This window comes from Nothobranchius furzeri, chromosome 7, assembly GCF_043380555.1.
Source record: "Nothobranchius furzeri strain GRZ-AD chromosome 7, NfurGRZ-RIMD1, whole genome shotgun sequence".
NCBI lineage: Eukaryota > Metazoa > Chordata > Actinopteri > Cyprinodontiformes > Nothobranchiidae > Nothobranchius > Nothobranchius furzeri.
The window spans coordinates 65,247,345-65,270,890 of record NC_091747.1 but is presented as its reverse complement, the minus strand read 5'-3'; the positions used below and the strand labels follow the sequence as shown (position 1 = coordinate 65,270,890).

General features: G+C 45.3%; 1 protein-coding gene across 1 annotated transcript in view; it reads left to right on the top strand.

Annotated features, from left to right (window-relative positions):
• Nucleotides 1–22,425, top strand: part of arhgap28 (Rho GTPase activating protein 28) — a 40,910-nt gene extending 18,485 nt beyond the window's left edge. The window contains exons 6-14 of the mRNA XM_054738742.2: nt 4,832–4,923; nt 20,695–20,772; nt 20,889–21,042; nt 21,140–21,222; nt 21,328–21,543; nt 21,627–21,749; nt 21,859–21,986; nt 22,060–22,100; nt 22,182–22,425. Coding sequence (XP_054594717.2) covers nt 4,832–4,923; nt 20,695–20,772; nt 20,889–21,042; nt 21,140–21,222; nt 21,328–21,543; nt 21,627–21,749; nt 21,859–21,986; nt 22,060–22,100; nt 22,182–22,264 — 998 coding nt within the window. The 3' untranslated portion in view covers nt 22,265–22,425. The remainder of the gene's footprint in view (nt 1–4,831; nt 4,924–20,694; nt 20,773–20,888; nt 21,043–21,139; nt 21,223–21,327; nt 21,544–21,626; nt 21,750–21,858; nt 21,987–22,059; nt 22,101–22,181) is intronic.
• Nucleotides 22,426–23,546: the final 1,121 nt, after the last annotated feature.

Here is a 23,546-nt window from a genome sequence, read left to right as displayed (position 1 = left end):
TATGTGAGTATTAATATGAAATCTAAACTTAGAAAAGTAACTTGTGGAGTTCCACAAGGATCAGTGTTGGGACCTAAGTTATTTTTACTTTATATAAATGATATCTTTACAGTTAGTGATATTTTAACATATGTGATGTTTGCTGATGAAACAAACTTATTTTGTTCTGGAGACAACATAAAGGAATTACTGAAAACAGCGTAAACAGAACTGATGAAGTTAAACAGATGGTTTGTATTTAATAAACTATCACTGAATGAAAGTAAACCAAAAATGTATGTTGTTTGGAGGTATTAATAGTATTTTGAAGTAAAATTGAATCTAAACAATGTTGAAACCGAAAGCGTATATGAGACTACATTTTTAGGAATAATAGTTGATGATAAACTTTGTTGGAAGTCTCACATAGATCACGTGAAACGGAAATGTCGTCTCGTCTCGTCTCGTCTTCCTCCGCTTATCCGGGTCCGGGTCGCGGGGGCAGCATCCCAACTAGGGAGCTCCAGGCCGTCCTCTCCCCGGCCTTGTCCACCAGCTCCTCCGGCAGGACCCCAAGGCGTTCCCGGACCAGATTGGAGATGTAACCTCTCCAACGTGTCCTGGGTCGACCCGGGGGCCTTCTGCCGGCAGGACATGCCCGAAACACCTCCCCGGGGAGGCGTCCAGGAGGCATCCTGACCAGATGCCCAAACCACCTCAACTGGCTCCTTTCGATCCGGAGGAGCAGCGGTTCTACTCCGAGTCCCTCCCGAATGTCCGAGCTCCTCACCCTATCTCTAAGGCTGAGCCCGGCCACCCTACGGAGGAAACTCATTTCGGCCGCTTGTATCCGCGATCTCGTTCTTTCGGTCATTACCCAAAGCTCATGACCATAGGTGAGGATTGGGACGTAGATCGACCGGTAAATCGAGAGCCTGGCTTTCTGGCTCAGCTCCCTCTTCCCCACGACAGATCGGCTCAGCGTCCGCATCACTGCAGACGCCGAACCAATCCGCCTGTCGATCTCCCGATCCCTCCTACCCTCACTCGTGAACAAGACCCCGAGATACTTAAACTCCTCCACTTGAGGTAGGACCTCTCCCCCGACCCGGAGGTGGCAAGCCACCCTTTTCCGGTCGAGAACCATGGTCTCAGATTTGGAGGTGCTGATCCTCATCCCAGCCGCTTCACATTCGGCCGCGAACCTACCCAGCAAGAGCTGAAGGTCAGAGCTGGATGAAGCTAGGAGGACCACATCATCCGCAAAAAGCAGAGACGAGATTCTCCTGCCACCAAACTCGACACACTCCACACCACGGCTGCGTCTAGAAATTCTGTCCATAAAAGTGATGAACAGAACCGGTGACAAAGGGCAGCCCTGGCGGAGTCCAACCCTCACTGGGAACAGGTCCGACTTACTACCGGCTATGCGGACCAAACTCACGCTCCTCTGGTAAAGGGACTGAATGGCCCTTAACAGAAAGCCACCCACCCCATACTCCTGGAGCGTCCCCCACAGGGTGCCCCTGGGGACACGGTCATAAGCCTTCTCCAAATCCACAAAACACATGTGGATTGGTTGGGCAAACTCCCATGCCCCCTCCATCACCCTTGCAAGGGTATAGAGCTGGTCCACAGTTCCACGGCCAGGACGAAAACCACATTGCTCCTCCTCTATCTGAGATTCAACTATCGATCGGACCCTCCTCTCCAGTACCTTGGCGTAGACCTTTCCAGGGAGGCTGAGGAGTGTGATCCCCCTATAGTTGGAACACACCCTCAGGTCACCCTTCTTAAAGATGGGGACCACCACCCCGGTCTGCCACTCCCTAGGAACAGCCCCCGATGACCACGCAATGTTGTAGAGACGTGTCAACCATGACAGCCCTACAACATCCATAGCCTTGAGATACCCAGGACGAACCTCATCCGCCCCCGGGGCTCCGCCGCTGTGTAGTTGTTTGACTACCTCAGCAACTTCTGCCCCCGAGATCGGACAGTCCATCCCCAGGCCTCCCAGCTCTGGTTCCTCCTCGGAATGCGCATTGGTGGGATTGAGGAGCTCCTCAAAGTATTCCTTCCACCGTCCGACTATAGCCTCAGTTGACGTCAGCAGCTCCCCATCCCCACTGTAAACAGTGTGAGCGAGTTGCTGCCTTCCTCTCCTGAGGCGCCGGACAGTTTGCCAGAACCTCTTTGGAGCCGATCGATAGTCTTTCTCCATGGCCTCACCAAACTCCTCCCACGCCCGAGATTTTGCCTCGGCAACTGCCACTGCTGCACCCCGCTTGGCTATCCGGTACCTGTCTGCTGCCTCCGGAGACCCACAGACCAGCCACGCCCTGTAGGCCTCCTTCTTCAGCCTGACGGCTCCCCGAACCTCTGGTGTCCACCAGCGGGTACGGGGGTTGCCACCACGACTGGCACCGGCCACCTTACGGCCACAGCTAGCAACAGCCGCCTCGACAATCGCAGAGTGGAACAAGGCCCACTCGGGACGTGGTCAAAGCTCTGCCGGAGGTGGGAGTTGAAGACCGTCTTGACAGGTTCTTCTGCCAGGCGTTCCCAGCAGACCCTCACTATGCGTTTGGGTCTGCCAGGTCTACGCGGCATGTTCCCTTGCCATCTGATCCAACTCACCACCAGGTGGTGATCAGTTGACAGCTCCGCCCCTCTCTTCACTCGGGTGTCCAAAACATACGGCCGCAGGTCAGATGATACGACTACAAAATCTATCATCGACCTGTGACCTAGGCTGCCCTGGTACCAAGTGTACCGGTGGGCATCCTTATGTTCGAACATGGTGTTCGTTATGGCCAAACTGCGGCTTGCACAGAAGTCCAATAACAAAACACCGCTCGAGTTCAGATTAGGTGGGCCGTTCCTCCCAATCACACCCCTCCAGGTCAAGCTGTCATTGCCCACGTGAGCATTGAAGTCCCCCAGCAGGACAATGGAGTCCCCTGATGGAGCACTATCTAGCACTCGTCCCAGGGACTCCAAAAAGGGTGGGTACTCTGAACTGATATTTGGCCCATAAGCACAAACAACAGTCAGGACCCGTTCCCCGACCCGAAAGCGCAAGGAAGCTACCCTCTTGTCCCCCAGGGTAAACCCCAACACACAGGCAGAGAGTCTCGGAGCTAACAAAAAGCCAACCCCAGCCCTCCGCCTCTCACCCGGAGCAACTCCAGCAAAGTAGAGTGTCCAACCCCTCTCCAGGTCTCGGGTTCCAGAGCCAATGCAATGTGTCGAGGTGAGTCCGACTATATCTAGCCGGTACCGCTCAACCTCTGCCACAAGCTCCGGCTCCTTCCCCGCCAGCGAGGTGACGTTCCATGTCCCAAAAACTAGTTTTCTTGTCCGGGGATTGGACCGCCAAGGCTCCCGCCTTGGTCTGCCACCCGATTCGCATTGCACCGGACCCTTCATGTTCCTCCTGCGGGTGGTGGGTCCACAGTTGGACGAGCCCATGTATCCGGTTCGGGCTGGGCCCGGCCGGGCCCCATGGGCGAAAGCCCGGCCACCAGGCGCTCGCTCACGGGCCCCAACCCCAGGCCTGGCTCCAGGGTGGGACCCCGGTAACCCTCCGGGCCGGGTACTCCGACTCTTCATTTTAACCGCCATGAAAGATCCTTCGAACCGTTCTTTGTCTCACCCTTCACCTAAGACCAATTTGTCATGGGAGACCCTACCAGGGGCACTAAGTGCCCCAGACAACATAGCTCCTAGGATCATTAGGGCACTCAAACTCCTCCACCACGATAAGGTGACGGTTCAAGGAGGAGGAAACGGAAATGATCTAAGTCTATTTCTATTCTTTATAAAACAAGAGATTTATTGCACAAGAGCTGCCTTTATTTACTGTACACTTCCCTTCGCTTTCCTTATGCGAGTTATTGTGTGGAAATTTGGGGGAAAACATACAAAACATATCTGGATTCAATTTTTAAATTGCAAAAATGAGCTATTAGAATAATAAATAAAGCTGGATATAGGGAGTCCACAAACCAATTTTTTGTAGGATCAGCTATGTTAAAATTTAAGGACATTATATATCTGAAAACTTTAGAAATGATGTATAGAGTGGCGAAAAAAAAATGTTCCAATTTGTATTTTAAGTATGTTTAAATTAGGAGATGGAAAATAGGATTTGAGGGGGTCTTATATGTTTGAAATACCTAAAGTGAGAACTAATGCTAAGTATGGATGTGTGTCGGTTTTGGGAGTGAAGTTATGGAATGGACTTAATGATGAACTGAAGATGGGTTATTCTTTGTCATTTTTTTCAAGAAACATTAAAAAATTTGCATCTTCTAAAGTTATTGAAACTTAGTTTGATGTCTAACCTTGTGTTGATTTGATTTCTTGATTTATCATTGCTTTTTCTTTAAATGTTATGCATCTCATCTCTCAGCCCTACTTTGTTTCCTCTTGGTTAAGGATTTGATTATCTCTGTGGGAGTTAAGGATAGGCTAATTATAAGCCACTAGGCTTCAACCTATTCCTTTTTTCGGTTGCTTGATTACTTTTATGTAAAATTGATAAATTGTTGTTGTTGACCGAATAAAAATATCTATCTATCTATCTATCTATCTATCTATCTATCTATCTATCTATCTATCCATCCATCCATCCATCCATCCATCCATCCATCCATCCATCCATCCATCTATCCATCTATCCATCCATCCATCTATCTATCTATCTATCTATCTATCTATCTATCTATCTATCTATCTATCTATCTATCTATCTATCTCTGCATCCAACTTAGAGATGTACAGTCAGTGTTAGAAAACAGTAACGCAGCAGAATCTGAATCAGTCAGTGCTTCTGTTCCTCCTTCAGACAGTGGCGTCTTTGGCGTGTCGTTGAACTCTCTGTTGGAGAACGACAGGAAGAAGTTTCCAGAAGTCAAAGTTCCAGTCGTCTTCCAAAAAGTAAAAAAGCACACTTGTTTATATGTTATTTTGTTTGTTTAACTGCTGCTTTAATAGGGATTTGTCATTAAAGATACAAAAAGTAAGAATTCAACATGTAAAATAATTGAAAATGGTCTATTTGATATAGCGCCTTCTAGGGTCCTGGAACCCCCCAAAGCGCTTTATAACACAATCAGTCATTCACCCATTCACACCCTGGTGGGGATGAGCTACAATGTAGCCACAGCTGCCCTGGGGCACTCTGACAGAGGCAAACACCAACAGCAGGAAAGGTGGGTTTAGTGCCTTGCCCAAGGACACAACGACAGCGACAGACTGAGCGGGGTTCAAACCTGCAACCTTCTGATTACGGGGCGAGCTCTTAACTCCTGTTCCACAGTTGCCCACAGGTCTCATGCTGGAAGGAAAGTTACAATCAAACAGATGTCCTTCTCAGCTGCCATCCTGGGTGCCAGTTTATCTCCTTTTTAAATGCTGATGAGCTTTGTTTTCAATGTGAGAATTGGTGGGGGTTGTGCCACACACGTGCCGGTGAGTGAAGCGGAGGCAGGATCCACATTAGGGATGGGTACCGAATTCGGTACTTTTTAAGGTACCGACCGAATTCCATGGTACCGACTGAGCACCGATTCACGTCATTTCAAACGGTGTCTCGTTTCGGTAACCGTCCTTCATAACGAGAACTTGCCAAGACAGCTGCGCATGCGCAAGAGCATTAAGTCGTCGGTCGCTGCGAGCGAGTTGTAAACAGAGCAGCATGGTAGAAAGAACGCACGCTAAAGCTTGGGTCCACTTCACTAAATGTGATGGGTAACTGGGTGATGATGAAACCAGCGACAACGATCTAAGTGAGACATCCTCATCTTAATCTGCTCCGGTAGGTAAATAAAATGTTTAAGATAACATTAGCATGATTTGTTAGCTTCCGTTTCACTAATGGTGCGTTCGCTTTCTCCTCAGAAATCCGAATTTCCAACTAGAAGAACATGAACGCGCTCTAAAGTTTGGCTTCACTTCACTAAATGCGACGGGTGATTGGGTGAAGATGAAACCAGCGACAACGATCTAAGTGTGAGGCATCATCGTTTTAATCTGCTCCAGCAGTTAAATAAACTGTTTAACATAACGTTAGCTTGATATGTTAGCTTCCATTGCCACCGTTGTTATCAGCTAATGGTGCGTTCGCTTTCTCCTCAGAAATTCTAACTTCCCAGTAGGAAAAATCAAATGAAAAAAGACGGCCAAAGGAATGAAGATACACAGTAAATTTAGTTCACAGTAAAGATGTTTGCTTCAGTTTAATTATCAGCTTATAAAACTACAAGGACGATGTTAAAATACAAACAGTTGTTTGTTATTTATCGTGATATTTATCAAATATGGTTATATATTGAGAAAAATATATATTTAATTATAAAAGAGAATTAAAATATTAAACACTCAAAAGTATCGAAAATTGGTACCGTTAAGTACCGGTATCGATTCCTAGGTACCGGGAATTAGTACCGGATTGATTCAAATGTCAAAGGTACCCTAATCCACATGCGGGGGCAAAGGCAGGCAGGCAGACAAGCAGGAACAGTTTAACAAAAGGGTTTTAATAACAGAACACGCTGGACTACTGAAACAGTGAACCAACCTGAGACACAGGACTGAAGGGGTTTAGATACATGAGGACTGGGAGCTTGGGTGATTGGAAAACAAGAGGCAGGTGGGAGCAATTAACAGAGACACATGACTACATAACGGGGAGACAAGACAGGGTGTGACAGTTTGCTGAGTCTGCACCAGTTACTGGTGCTGTACTGGCATTATTGTTAGCATTTTTAGCTCAACATTGGCCTCTAGCCTGCTTCAGCCGATATTAGAGCACAACGAAAAGAAGCTATGGCTTCTTGGGGGGGGGGGTGTTACACGAAATACCTTCTGGGTCACTCCTGTTCCTGGCTTAAGATCTTCACAAAATGCTGCTGGTGTCACGGCATGAGGTGAGTGGCCCACCTTATTCCTCCCAAGTCTGATTACAGGTGGGCGGTTCCCGGGGAGCGGCTCGGGGCCTCATTCATCAAGCTTGCTTACGCGCAAAACGGGGTCGGAAAACTGCGTACTCAACTTTCCACACAAACCGGGATTTATGAAAGAAAACGTAGAGGAAAAAGTGCACAACTTTGAGTTGACTAAGGACCTGGCTTACACACATGTTGGACATGGAGAGCACCTGCAGTGCTGCTGCTGAGAAGATACAATTACGAAATCCTGCAGCATTATCACTTGTACTGCTTCGTTTTCACACAGAACAAGGGTTAACCCTAACCCTTTCTCCACCTCACCCACAAGTACCTCAATTTCAGTGAAATAACGCTTCCTTGATCTGTGGTCATGATCGAAATTCTGCAACAGCCGGCTTACAAGTGCTGGCCAGTAAATTAGAATATCATCAAAAGGTTGAAAATATTTCAGTAATTCCATTCAAAACGTGAAACTTGTACATTATATTCATGCAATGCACACAGACCAATGTATTTCCGATGTTTATTACGTTTAATTTTGATATTTATAGGTGACAACCAATGAAAACATCAAATCTGGTATCTCAGAAAATTAGAATATTCTAAAGGCCAATGAAAAAATGTTTGTTTCTCTAATGTTGGCCAACTGAAAAGAATGAACATGAAAAGAATGTGCATGTATAGCACTCAATACTTAGTCGGGGCTCCTTTTGCCTCAATAACTGCAGTAATGCGGCGTGGCATGGACTCGATCAGTCTGTGGCACTGCTCAGGTGTTATGAGAGCCCAGGTTGCTCTGATAGTCGTCTTCAGCTCCTCTGCATTGTTGGGTCTAGCGTATTGCATCCTCCGCTTCACAATACCCCATAGATTTTCTATGGGGTTAAGGTCAGGCGAGTTTGCTGGCCAATCAAGGACAGGGATACCATGGTCCTTGAACCAGGTGCTGGTGGTTTTGGCACTGTGTGCAGGTGCCAAGTCCTGTTGAAAGGTGAAGTCTGCATCCCCATAAAGTTGGTCAGCAGCAGGAAGCATGAAGTGCTCTAAAACTTCCTGGTAGACGGCTGCATTGACCCTGGACCTCAGGAAACAGAGTGGGCCAACACCGGCAGATGACATGGCACCCCACACCATCACTGACGGTGGAAACTTTACACTGGACCTCATGCAACGTGGATTCTGTGCTTCTCCGCTCTTCCTCCAGACTCTGGGTCCTTGATTTCCAAAGGAAATGCAGAACTTGCTTTCATCAGAAAACATAACTTTGGACCACTCAGCATCAGTCCAGTCCTTTTTGTCCTTGGCCCAGGCGAGACGCTTCTTGCGCTGTTTCATGTTCAAGAGTGGCTTGACACACGGAATGCGACACCTGAATCCCATGTCTTTCATGAGTCTCCTCGTGGTGGTTCTTGAAGCGCTGACTCCAGATGCAGTCCACTCTTTGTGGATCTCCCCCACATTTTTGAATGGGTTTGTCGTCACAATTCTCTGCAGGGTGCGGTTATCCCTAGAGCTTGTACACTTTTTTCTACCACATTTTTTTCCGTCCCTTCGCCTGTCTGTTAATGTGCTTGGACACAGAGCTCTGCGAACAGCCAGCTTCTTTAGCAATCACCTTTTGTGTCTTGCCCTCCTTGTGCAAGGTGTCAATGATTGTCTTTTGGACAGCTGTTAAGTCAGAAGTCTTCCCCATGATTGTGGTGCCTTCAAAACAAGACTGAGGGACCTTTTAAAGGCCTTTGCAGGTGTTTTGAGTAAATCAGCTGATTAGAGTGGCAGCAGGTGTCTTCTATATTCAGCCTTTTCAGAATATTCTAATTTTTTGGGATACCAAATTTGGAGTTTTCATTAGTTGTCACTTATGAATATCAAATTTAAATGTAATGAACATTGGAAATACATTGGTCTGTGTGCATTGCATGAATATAATGTACAAGTTTCACGTTTTGAATGGAATTACTGAAATATTTTCAACCTTTTGATGATATTCTAATTTACTGGCCAGCACTTGTATATGAATGAGGTCCACAAGGCACTTTGCATTGACTATTTATGGCAGTAAGTGGGCGTGGTGAGGGCGGGATGTGACTAAAATGCAGCTGAGAAACATTCTCGTTAGTCTCTGATTTATGAAGCGGAGATTGCGTGCAGCTGTGCGTCCTCCATGTTTGATAGATCACACACCTGCTTGGCGTAAGAACATTGTTTTGCTGAGCTTAAGTACGTTTTTAGTAAGGATTCTACGCCATGTTTGATAAATGAGACCCCAGATCATTACATCAGATGGTCTGACATCTGGATACTTAAGGAGCTGGGAGACAACCTCACTTCACCGGATGATTACTCAACTTGGGTATTACCTACCTTTGGTGTCTCTTGCCTCCTAAACTCTCAAGATAACAGCTTGTTTCTACTTTTTTTTTGCCTCGCGAGTATTCTTTATTCTGCCCTCAGGTACCACCACCACTTCCAACTAGCCTACCATAACTTCCTGGATTCACCACAAGCTCATGACTCACCAGGGAAGCCAGCCTGTCCTGCTCTCCACCGTTCACCTGCATCTTCGGGCCCCTCCCTTTCCTGTGGATCTCTCCAGTTCCCTCATTCTGGACCTTACCTTGAGCTTGCCTCCCCTAAGGCTTGGTTTATGCTTGACGCATTTACTTTCCGCTTGGTGATGCGGCTGGCAGATGGAACGCGCTTCACATCTTGCAGCGTTTATGGTTCATGTGGCTTGTCTCTGCGGTGAGCCAATATTCTCCCAAACTGTAGGGGGCAGCATGGAGCTCTACGGCATGCATCCAACACTACACCATAGTAGAAGTAAAAATTGCTGTTGTTTACAGCATGGCATTCCTTCGTCTTCGTCTTCCTCCGCTTATCCGGGTCCGGGTCGCGGGGGCAGCATCCCAAATAGGGAGCTCCAGACCGTCCTCTCCCCGGCATTCTCCACCAGCTCCTCCGGCAGGACCCCAAGGCGTTCCCAGACCAGATTGGAGATGTAACCTCTCCAAAGTGTCCTGGGTCGACCCGGGGGCCTCCTGCCGGCAGGACATGCCCGAAACACCTCCCTGGGGAGGCGCCCAGGAGGCATCCTGACCAGATGCCCAAACCACCTCAACTGGCTCCTTTCGATCTGGAGGAGCAGCGGTTCTACTCCGAGTCCCTCCCGAATGTCCGAGCTCCTCACCCTATCTCTAAGGCTGAGCCCGGCCACCCTACGGAGGAAACTCATATCGGCCGCTTGTATCCGCAATCTCGTTCTTTCGGTCATTACCCAAAGCTCATGACCATAGGTGAGGATTGGGATGTAGATGGACCGGTAAATCGAGAGCCTGGCTTTCTGGCTCAGCTCCCTCTTCCCCACGACAGATCGGCTCAGCGTCCGCATCACTGCAGACGCCGAACCAATCCGCCTGTCGATCTCCCGATCCCTCCTACCCTCACTCGTGAACAAGACCCCGAGATACTTAAACTCCTCCACTTGAGGTAGGACCTCTCCCCTGACCCGGAGTTGGCAAGCCACCCTTTTCTGGTCGAAAACCATGGTCTCAGATTTGGAGGTGGATGGCATTCCAGCATTTTTAACAGCGTGCTCATCTTTTCCGACAGTGCGAGCTATTTCTCTCCAAGAATTATTAACAACATGTTGATCACGGTGATCTCTGAGAGCTGATTCATACAAATGTCTGTATTTACGAATCCCTGCCATACTAGTTCTTGCCAGTCCGCCATTTTTTTCTGCGTCCGACCGTCCGCGTGGTTAGAAAATTTCCTAGGTGCGTGGTGCGGAAAATTTGGGCCGTGCAGAGTCGCAGTAGAGGGGTGTGGTTGTTAAAATGACGCAATTTTGCCGCGCAGAGCCATGCGAACCTCGCGGACGCATCAAGCATAAACCAAGCTTTAGACGACATCCCCCTTAAGCCTTGTAACCTCTCAACTAACAGTAAGACCTCCACCACATGTTAAAAATCCTGTGCGTTGGGCTGTGGATTAACTGAATTCTGTTACAGAGAACACCTCAAGTTTGAAACGGATCCTTACCTCTCTTTGATGGTGCACTTTCAGTTTTCCTTAAGAAATATAATTTAAAGAACTCTTAACTGTGTTTCGAGACTGAAAGTCCTGGGTCAGAAAGTTAAATCCAAACATGACAGCCGGTGTGGGATTACCAATGCCTGCACTGCAGCATTAGCTCGGTACAGTTTCAGTATCCTCGCAGGCCCACAGATTGTAAACAAAGACTAACGTCCCTCTTTAGTTATTAAAGAAGAACTGATAATGCCCCAGTCAGATGAGAAGGAATTCTGTTTCTATGTAACCTTCCTACAAACATGATTGAGACATTTAACCTTGGACCTCTCTCCGCCTGAGCATGAGATCAGTGGACTCAGTGGTCTCCTTTAAACTCACCTGTTCAGGCTCTGGTGGGACCTTCATCCTCTTCTTCTCTTCAGTCTGCTGTTTCTTTCACTTCTCTTTCCCGAGATTTTGTGATTATCGTCTCTTTATATTCTGTCTTCCTCTGTCTGCCCTGGGATTGGGAGATCAGAGTTCAAATCCCAGGCGGGTCATACCTTCCTAAGACCCAGACAAAAAGTGTCTTCAGTTTTCGTTTTAATATGATTTTTTGTCTGTTTAGACCACAGTGATCACCATTTTATTTTATTTTACAACCTGTCCATTGTAGAGGAAAACAGGATGATGTTCGTCTAATTACAGATTAATTAAAAATAAAATCTGATTACGAACATATTTGATTTGATCCAAAACTAAATACATTCTCAGTCTTCTGCTGTGTGTTACTTGGAAGGACAACAAGTCGTGGACTTAGTTGAAAAGTGAGCCATGAGACAGAACTAGTCAAAAAGGGAACCATAGCTCTACATTTTTGTAATTTAGCGATGATAATCCTTGAAGTGTGCTTTCATTTTAGTAATGCAACACTCCTCATATATAGTTTGCCTCTGCAATCCTTCTTCATGCATCTTTGTGCATGTTTGATGTTATCATCAATGACATGTGCCTGGCTCCTAGTCAGTGCACAGATTGTATACAAGTCCTTCTCAAAAAATTTGCATATTGTGATAAAGTTCATTATTCATCTTAGGTGTGTTCTTGCTGTGCGTTATTTCTAATTCCATGCTGTAGTTCTTTTTTAAAACACAGAAACGGTTTTGTTACCTGTTTTCCCGCTACGTTTCGCCGACGGCTGCCGGCTTCTTCAGGCTGACGCTGATGGTGGCGCGTCACTTCCTTCTCCGTTTATCCGCGGGCAGCAGAGGACGTTGTCGCCCTCTACTGCCCGCTCTCCCCTCTCCGACGATGCAGTCCCATGCACGATCCAACGTGTAAACTCCGTCGTCCCTGTTCATGGTCCCACATCCACGTCTCCTTATCTCGATTGCTTCCTTGATCCATCTTTTGTATTTCTGTTGTTCGGTGTTTATGATCCTTGTGTTGTCCCAGTCCATTATATGGTTTTCTCTTAAGCAGTGATCTGTTAGGGTTAGGGTTCTTCTTTTGCTGCTCTTGTGTGTTTACGACTTGTTTCTTTCTCGCACTCCTTTCTATGTTCTATTGTTCGTGTGTTGAGTTGGCGTCCGGGTTCTCCTATGTATGTTTTATTGCAGAGTTTGCATGGGATTTCGTAAATGACTCTACATTTAAGTCCAGCTGATATTTTGTCTTTTGGGTGCACTAGTCTGTTTCTAACTGTTGTGTATGGTTTTGTTGGTGTGTTTATGTTGTGTTTTTTCATTGTTGCTCTTATTTTTTCCGTTATGCCTCTGATGTATGGTAGGGTTATCACTGGTTCTGGTTCTCGTCTTTCTGGGTTTCTGGTTCTTTGCTTTGGTTGTTCTTTTCTTTCTGTTGTTGTTTGTCGTTTTCCTTTGTTTATTGCCCATGTCGGGTATCCGCAGGTCTTTAAAGCGTGTTGTATGTGTTTGTCTTCTTGTTTACGGTCTCTCTCTTCTGTTATTATGTTTGCTCGGTGATATAATGTTCTGATTACTGACATGTTGTGTATGGTGGGGTGTTCTGATGTCCATAATAGATATTGGTCTGTGTGTGTTGGTTTCCTGTGTGTGTTTATGTTTAGGGTCCCGTCGGTCTGCCTGGTGATTTTCATGTCCATAAATGCTATGCTGCCTTCTGTTTCTGACTCATATGTGAACTTTATGTTTCCCGTGTCGTCGACGACGATGTGTGTAATGAATGTAACATATATGAAAGTCTAATGTTTATCAGTACATTACAGAAAATAATGAACTTTATCACAATATGCTAATTTTTTGAGAAGGATCTGTAAATGCACTAAAAACGTCCTAGTGTCCACTACAGTAGACATTTATAATAGTTCAAAAGATAAATTATTTAACTGTTTTTAGATGTAAAAATATTGTGGTTAATTACCAAGAATACAAATTATTATATTTGAATTTGACTTATTTATCCTCTTTCCATAAAATGTTGTTGCTGGTAAGGCGGCCAAATTGACTGAGGAAAAAAGGGGACTTACCAACATTTGAACCCAACATAAGATACATCACTGGAAAGCCCAGGGTTTGCTCTAAAGAGCACTGTAGGGCTAAATGGGATAACTCAAAAGAGTGAAAGAAGACAAAGGTGAATTTAAAGGACATGACTGGCTGCTCCGGGTTTCAGGAGGATATGAAAAACTTTAATAATGGGACCCGATGCTTCCCTGCTTGACAATATACTTTAAGGGGTTGGATGCTTAAACCACTAAATTTCTCCAAGCACGGCCGTATCGAGCAGGGTCCAGCCAGTGTTACTGCTTGGGCTACAGAAACGCCTTAATGGGGTTTACTGTAGCTTTTCACTAACCAATCAGAATGGCCAATAAAATACATTATTTTCCCTTCTATGTTTGTCAAAATAAAAGTCTTAACTAATTGATCGTGTCGCACTGCCACGGCAAAATAAAATCCGCCGCACCTATACACTTTGTTGATTTATTTAAGATATTGCAATGACTCCATCTTGTTATTTTTGTTTCGGATCTTTATTTCGGGTAACTGTTGGTTGCAGCCCACGCCTTAACTCCAGGAAAAACAACGTTAACAAACTCCGTTCAACTAGCTTGTTTTATCTTTCTAAACAACCGAACCGGAACTCTCCAAACAACCGGCCAACAACGCCCCCTTCTGTGAGCTTATTAAGGTTTACAGTTGGCTCCCGTTTCCAGTTTAATATTTGTATCAACTGTGATAAAGCAGGAGGCAGAATTTAAACGTAGCTTCGGAGAGCGTGGAGCGATCTCGCGTCAAACCAGCAACACAAAATGAGAGGGCAGGGTGAGCACAGATGATCAATAACTTATTTAAAAAGGAGAGCAGATAGATGAGCGAAGAAAATATCTTAATTTGAAATATCTGGTGTGAAGTAATATTTCAGGAGCGAACAAGAAGAAGGGGGCGTTCTTGCTTACAAACCAAAATGCCCCTTTTAGCGGCTGGCCGGATGCTATTGGCCATGTCTGCGCCTCACTGGTCCCCACGGGGATGGGTCACATGCAACTATGGGACTTAAATTTTTCTTTTACCCACATTTTTATTAAGTAAATCTTTTTTATATTTTTGTGAAGCGCCTCATGATTTTAATCTTGAGATTCACTATATCAAAAAAAAATTTCTTTTATTTCTAGGCTGTTTTGGGATTATTTCACAGTAATGTCATTTAAAATATTTCTTCTTTTTTCACTTTGTCGTGCACTGTGTGATTAACAGTGTGTAGGACTTGACAAGTTAGCATAAATTAATGGTGTGGCATCTGCTGCATCACCCTTTCAGGCATACAACGCCAGGGGATTGGGGGTTTAGGCCTGGCAGGGGGATGAGTTTGGTTGGGTGGGGCTACCAAACAGTGGTCTCTCCATTCAGCCTCCTGCTACAGCTCTTGTCCCGTCCCCCCAATTTTTATTATTTTATGACATGTGGAGGGGGGTGGGGTGAGGTAGAACAGTGTTTTCCAATGTTTTTTGACTTGTGGACCCCCTGAGCCATTTTCTTGTACCACCAGTACCCCCTTAGTCAAATGTGTTAACCATTATCCAAAAGTAGAACATCCATCCTTCCATCCATCTATCTTCGGCCATTTATCTGGAGTAGGGCCGGGGGTGCAGTAGCCTAAACAAGGAGGCTCAGACTTCCTTCTCCCCAGTAGAATGTACAACTGATTATTAAATGAACATCATTTCATTAAATCTCCATAACGCTGAACCACATATCACTTCCTGTCTGGCTCAGGTGAAATCTTACCTTTAACAATCCTCCTGCAGGGTCCAGAGTCCATGTGGAAACTTTGTGGAGCTCTGCATCTGAATCTGCAGTGCACCACAGCTGGTATAAGTACTCCGATTGAACTCATTCGCTGTGTCTCAATTCAGGGTCTGCATCCTTCGAAGGACCCAGCCTACTCGGCCGACGTGGGCTGGGTCCTCCGTCGGGCGAGTAGACCGGATGTTAACGGCTGTGAATTTGGACAGGCCTAGCCTTCATGAATTCCCGCCACTCCCTCGGCGAACGTTCCGTCGCCTAGCAACCGTGGAACCGCTGAGCAGAAGGGAGAAGGAACTTTAAACGATGGAGCTGGAAGTTTTATTTAGATCTTTAATCATTTCCTTGACGCTGGAGAGCTAATTCAGAGAAAATACTTTCGGCAAGCTGAGCCTGAGCAAAGATGTGATAATAGTTTTTAATTTAATTGACAGCGCCATAGTCTCCTCCTCCCCTCACGTCAAGAGTCTGGGTGTCATTCTCGACAGCTCACTTTCTTTTCAGGCTCACATTAATAACATAACTCGGTCAGCATACTTCCATCTACGTTCCATAAACCGTCTCCGCCCCTCACTGACCCCTCACACTGCCGCCATTCTCGTCCACAGCCTCGTCACCTCCCGTCTCGACTATTGCAATTCACTTCTTTATGGTCTCCTTCATAAACTGCAACTGGTCCAGAACTCAGCAGCCCGTATTATCACCAGAACACCTTCCTTTCACCACATCACCCCGGTTCTCCAGCAGCTTCACTGGCTCCCAGTTAAATTCAGGTCCATCTTCAAAATTCTCCTCCATACCTTCAAAGCAATCCACAACCTCTCTCCTCCATATATCTCAGACCTTATAAGTATTCACACCCCGTCCCGTTCACTCAGATCTTCTTCTTCCATCCATCTTGCAGTTCCTTCTGCCCGTCTCGCTACCATGGGGAGCAGAGCTTTCAGCCGCTCTGCTCCCCGTCTCTGGAACTCACTCCCCCCAGACATCAGGAACATCGACAGTTTTACCCTTTTCAAAACAAAACTCAAAACACACATGTTTAAATCTGCCTACGACCTCTGATTTTATTTAACTGTTTCTCTCTGTTTTTTTTTCTTGTTTGGGTTTTTATTATTGTTTTATTGTATTTTATTAAGTGTTTTCTGTCAAGTGACCTTGGGTGTTCTGAAAGGCGCTTTTAAATAAAATGTATTATTATTATAGTCGCGGCGCTGTGACGTAACCGGCCGACGAATCCGGCCGACGAATTTGTAATTTGTATTTTGTAATTTGAATTGCTTTTATTTTTGATTTATTCAATATATTTACCTTCTACTGTACCGTGTTCAGCGCCTTGGGCTTCCTGACAGGGTTGCGGAAGGCGCTTTATAAATAAACAGGGTATCTGCAGATTTAAGGGAGCCAAATTTAAGACTTTTTAAGACCTTTTTTAAGGCCACTTTGACCAAATTTAAGCTATTTTAAAAATTAAATTTAAGCTCTAATTTCCAGCTTATGCCTGGAACCGGTGCTAACCACGTCGCGAACGTGGGATTAGCCATCCAGTTACCATTAAACTTGCCCTTTCCCATGGCACAAGCTCCCACTAGCTTAACCAGCTAATGTGCTCATCTAAAAAAAATAGCCCCCTTTCACAACCAACTGACTGCGTACGGTTCCGCTTACGTCAACATCATACACAAAAAATGCTGAACACTAACTAGAAATTCACGGAATTTTTATAGAAATAAAAGAATCTTGTTTATTGGGTCTTTGGTCATTTAAGACCTTTGGAAACTGGATTTAAGGATTATTTGTCATTTTTAAGGACTTTTAAGGCCTTAAATTAGGAAAAGCTAATTTAAGACTTTTTAAGACTTTTTAAGGACCCGCGGATACCCTGATAAAGCTTTGATTGATTGATTGACGAAGGATGCAGACCCTGAACTGAGACGCAGCCAATGATTTCTGATCTATGTGAAACTGGACCACATCCATTCTGCATTCAGTGTGAAGGAGGGTTCACACCCACTTTATGTAGCAGTGTAGCTGCAGCCCTGCTCTGGTTTTCCTCTGGTTTCTTAACCCTGGTCATCAGCTCTCCCCGTCCTACATGTTTAGGTGTCTCCCTGCTGCCACACACCTGATCTAAATGAATGAGTGATTAACAGGCTTCTGCAGCACTTAGTGTCATCCTGAGAAGGTCATGCAGAAAAGTAAATCAGGTGGGCTGAAACAGAGACGTGGAAAACATGCAGGACAGGGGGCGTTTGATAAAAGCTGGTTCATTTTTCATTTGGGTAGGAATGGACCACATGGCAATATATCACAATATATTATTTTCTTCTATTTATAATTGTCAAAATGATGGTTTTGAACATGCCCACATATGAATTGCAGCTGAACAAATACTTATATAAAGTATAACATAGAATACCATTTAAAGAACATTTAATGTTCAAAACTTATTTTAAAAAATAAACCTTAGAATTCATTTTTATGTTACTCTGATTCATTCTTTAGACAAAGCAACACAAAAATCCTCAAAATGAATAAAGATGAAGATATTGGAATTAAATTCAAGCTTACTTACAATTAATATGAACTTAAGTTAAAAATAGTATCATAGAAGTTACATTTTGCTTTACTGATGGATAACTGCAGGTAAAATGATGCTTTTCCACTTTTTAAAAAATAAAGTATTATATAAGGTTAAATGATATAAATATTAAATAAGGTTGAAGGTTTATTCTTTTTCTTTGCCTCAACTGGAACACTCAAACTGGAACCTCAACTGGAGTTGATCAGCAGGTCTGGGGTTGTTAGAGAGAGAAGTTGCACAAAACTTGTGCATTATTAATGGAAGACACAGCTGTGGGTGGAAATGTATGAAAACTAAATCACCGGAGATGTCAGACAGTTTTAGAATTTAGAATAAAAAAACCAAAACGAAGAAGCCTGTGAGTTTATAATTTCAGGAATTAGTGTTAACAAGTTGTTAATGCGGGTACAACTTTACTGTCACCAGAATTTTTTACTGAGGGTGTTTGTATTTTCAATATCAAACTCCTGAAACCCAAATTAGGTCCATATAATCGACGTTACCCCATCTTTACTAGTACTTGTTAAACCACCCGCTCTGCACTGCCGCAGCAGCCTCTCGCCCAAAGCTGCCAGGAAACACACACTTTCTATTAATTCAGACAGAGTTAAGAATATAGTTAATGAAAATGAATTTAATTCTAAATTTCTAAACTAATGATGACACAGAACCAATCATGATGAGTGATGGTTGGACACGTTAACTGAGACAATAAAATAAATGATGGAATGTAAGATTAGATGTTTGTAGCAAAACCTTGTTAAGTATCTGAGAAATTTGTGACGTCTGAGTTGGAAAATCAGTCTGACTGAATGGTTTAACAAGCTATCAATCATTCATAAAGCCATCCCACACCAGGGTGCAGGTCTACGATACCCATGTTGGAAGGCAGCTCTCGGCGGTCTGGAGGAAAGGCAGCCAGATTAATGATCAGTCAAAGTCTAAGTCATTTATTGTCATTTCTACCACATGTGCAAGACATACAGAGAAACGAAATTGAGTTTCAGGACACACAATTCAGAGATCAGACATACATGGGCAAGACACATGACAAGAATTGGTGACTGCGGTCATTCGCAACACGAGTCGCGCTACCTTAATAGAGATAAGAGGGTTACATGAGGATAGGTTGGGGGAGGGAAAAAAGGCATACCAGAGTTACTCCTGACAGGGCGTAGCTGTACTATGCAAAAAAACACCTCAAACATATAAGCACGGACTTCAACATTCACAACATGAGACTCCGTTAGGGAGGGGGTGGGGGCTGGGATCCTGATTATCCAGGGCCAGCAGCCATGTGCGGCGCTCAGCCAGCTGTGTCCACAGGAGGGAGAGAGATCTTGGGAGGAGCATAGAGCACATTCCTGCAGGTTGATGGCCTCGCAACAAAGTCCACAATGTGGGGGGGGGGGGGGGGGGGGGGGGGGGTTCCACAGCATCTGTCTGCATTCCTTCCTTCGTGGGGGATGATTATTTGCAGCTTCAAGGCTGCCTTGGTGTCAGATTAGGATAACAAGACTGTGTTTGGGTCAGGCAGAGATCATCTTCCCTCTTCCTTCAGTCTGTAACTGGTCATTCCAGTCCTTCAGTGAAGCCAATTCAGGTTATTAAACATCTCCACACCGTCCGGTGACCCTCTCCGAGATGACATCCATTTTGCGCACTAACAGCGGTAACGCAGCTAAGACATTGTCCAGCTTACGATTCACCTCCAGTAATGTCCCAGTCTGTGAGGTCTCCGCCCGGACGGTGCCGTCCATGGGTGCGGGTCGCCCTCCAATCACTCCCGTCTTCCCAATTTTTTGGAAAACCAGATATCCTCCCACTCCAATCCGAAGAAATCCAGTGATCATCAGGCCGAATATCCACAAATCTTCGACATCCTCAATGGACAGCTGAGAGAGACAGACGACCTTCCACTCCTTCCAGGAACCGAGCATATATCCCGCTGCGTGTGTCCCGTGAGGGCACGTGGGAGCCCCCTCCTCCGTTCTCATCGTAGAAAAAATCTTATCAATCGTGTTCAATGACCAATTAATTAAATCCATTTCTGAAAATTAGTGATTTCCAGAGGAAATGCAGGGAAGCACTCTGTAGGCAGACGGGACAAAAAGAGCCTTGGGAAAAAACATAAGGGAGCAAAGCAGAAGCGACTGTGCTCTGTGAGTACCAAATGGAATCTTAAAGAGTCGTAGTTCCCTTTGAATTCAATTATCACCGGCCATAAGATGCTACCAGGGTTTGCTAGTTAGACGTTCCACGTCTGATACCATTTGCAAGTGTTGCAGAGAGGCTTTGACCTCGAGTCGAGAGAGAGGATGGTTCCTTGTGCTTTGCTTACTGGAGGGACTACGTCTCTCGGCCGACCAGGGAGCGCCTTGGGATTACCCCGGGGGAGCTGGCCCAAGTGGCTGGGGAGATGGATGTCTGGGCAGGACCCAATAAGCCCGGATAAGCAGATGAAAATGGATGGATGGACAGATTTTGCCATGATGACCTCACTTTTGCCCTGCCTTTGTGTTTGTTGTCTGTTGTTATTTGTTGTTTACTGTTGCCCTCCATTCACCTCCCCCTTTTCTGTTTCGATTATACATCTCTTTTCTCCCTGCCTGTCCACATGCCACAAACATAATAAAGGCTACTGTGAAACAGGAGGAATATCCCCCATCCCTCTTGCTGTAAAGTAAACCAGCTGAGCGCCTCGTGATTTTTATCTTGAGAGGTGCTATAGAAATTATATTTTCTTCTTCTTCTGAAAGCACGATGTTAGCAGAAGCTACAGTTTACAGGATGAAAGGGTCTAATGCTGAAAGGCAGCTAGCAGCTAGCTGAAAACCTGACATCAAACAGCTGTCTGTGTGTCTCTGTGTAGCTGTTGTGTATCTTAGAGCAGTGTGGTCTGCAGACCGAGGGGATTCTCCGAGTGTCCGGGTCAGCGGCTAGACTAAAGGTAACACGCACACCAGCTCACAGTCATCCTTTGCTACAATTGTGTCGCGCTGAATGAAAAAATGTGGTCGTTTATGGATGATGTCACTGTTTTTCAACAATTCTGTCTGTTTGCAGAACCTGCGGCAGGAGTTGGACCGCAGCTGCAGCACTTTCGACTGGTCTGCAGTGCGACAGGTGGACGCCGCCGGTCTGCTGAAGCTGTTCATCAGAGAGCTACCAACACCTCTGCTTACACACACACACATGTCCACGTTCCATGCAGTGCTCAGTACGCATGCACACACACACATGCACAAACACACAGAGTCTTCTTAGAGGTGTTCTTGTGTGAATTACTTGTTACATGTTCTTGTGTGTCCCTGCAGGTGTGTCTTCTGTAGTCCATCAGCTTCAGGTCCTGCAGCTGCTCCTGCTGTTGCTTCCTGAGGCCAACAGAGACACCTTAAGAGTAAATTCCACCTTCAACCTGGAGCTACGGCACTTTTCCTTAAGCCAACACAAATTTCCAACATGCACTTGCCATCAATTGATGTGATTGTTTCCATGGTTGCAGGCCCTACTGGTCTTCCTCCATAAGGTGGTGTCTCATCAGGACCAGAACCGGATGTCTCTGTGGAATGTCTCCATGGTGATGGCTCCTAACCTTTTTGTTCATTGTAACCGTGGAAACAAACCTTCCATCACCAAGCAACGTGAGGAGATGGAGAAAGCTGTGGGTGGAGCTCACCTGATTAGACTGATGATCAAAAACCAAGACCTGCTCTGGACTGTTAGTGTCCTAACCCTAACCCTTCTGAGCCTTTTTTCCTCTAGTGTCCCATTATTAGCATCATTTCCTGTCCTATGTCATAGGTCCCCACCTTCCTACTGTCCCAGTTGAGACAGATGAACCTAGCATCCATACAGAAACCTTTCAACTTGAGCAGAACAACGTCCCGCCTGCTGAGGAAGAAAAACAAGAATGACAGGAATCAGGTAGATCCAGGTCCACAACCTGAACCATAGTAACCAGTGTTGGGACAAGTATATTCCAAGACCAGAACCATACGTTCTAAAGCTGGTTCTGCTTGCTTCTTGTGTTCAGCTTACAGAACTGTGTGAAGGTGTCATCAGAGTACACGCCCCCTTAAACACAAAAGTTTCCATGGCGATACAACTTGATGAACAGACAACAGCCAAAGACATCACATCTCGTTTTCAGCCTGAGATCAGGTAAGACACACATTTGTCCACATGCGGACATTTCTGATTGACTGAAGCCTGATATCCATCCATCTGTCTGTAGTCCTGCTTCACAGCATCTTTATGAAGTTGGAGGAAACATCTGTAAGTCTTCAACTGACATCATTAGCAAACATCTGGATAGTAGGACATTTCAGAACCTGTGCCTGTACCTGTCTCTTTTAGGTGCACGTCGTCTTCACCCAGACTGCTGTTTGTTGGATGTGTACAGAGTTAATCCTCACTGTGATTGGCTGATCAAACCATGACTTCCTTTTTTGTTTTGACTGTTGTTTGAACATGTTCCAATAAAACATCCAAACCACCACCTGCTGATTGCTGCTCTTGTACCTGTAAAATAATGTTCTCATTACCGCCATCACACATGAGTTACCATCACACCTTTTTCATCTTCACACCTGTTTCATCATCACACCTGTGTTACATCACACCTGTTTCATCATTACACCTGTTTCACCATCACACCTGTTTCACCATCACACCTGTGTTACATCACACCTGTTTCATCATCACACCTGTTTCACCATCACTCCTGTTTCACCATCACACCTGTTTCACCATCACATCTGTTTCACCATCACTCCTGTTTCACCATCACACCTGTGTTACATCACACCTGTTTCATCATCACACCTGTTTCACCATCACTCCTGTTTCACCATCACACCTGTGTTACATCACACCTGATTCATCATCACACCTGTTACATCACACCTGATTCATCATCACACCTGTTTCACCATCACTCCTGATTCACCATCACACCTGTGTTACATCACACCTGATTCATCATCACACCTGTGTTACATCACACCTGATTCACCATCACACCTGTGTTACATCACACCTGTTTCACCATCACACCTGTTACAATCACACCTGTTTCACCATCACACCTGTTACAATCACACCTGTTTCACCATCACTCCTGTTACAATCACACCTGTTTCACCATCACACCTGTTTCACCATCACTCCTGTTTCACCATCACACCTGTTTCACCATCACACCTGTGTTACATCACACCTGATTCACCATCACACCTGTTACAATCACACCTGTTTCACCATCACACCTGTTACAATCACACCTGTTTCACCATCACACCTGTTACAATCACACCTGTTTCACCATCACTCCTGTTTCACCATCACACCTGTGTTACATCACACCTGATTCATCATCACACCTGTGTTACAATCACACCTGCTCCATCATCAGATCCATCTCTTCTATGTGCAGCTCAGACAGCAGTAATTCTTCTGCTTGAGTAACAGTTTGAGAGAAACTAGTAATTTTACTGCATTGTCGTTTTTCTGATTAAGAGTGTGATCATGAAGTTATCCAAAAGGGTTCAAAGGAAGGCAACTGGACTTTGGTTTCTTGAAGATTTTTTGCTTCTCATCTGAGCTTTGTCAGTTCTGACTGGAATATGAGAGTCAAGCTTATAAGCCGTTTTGAACTTTCTGTGCAAAATCCGCCGAATTTTGTATTGTTCGGTCTTTCGAACCAGCGGGGCCAGGCTAGTG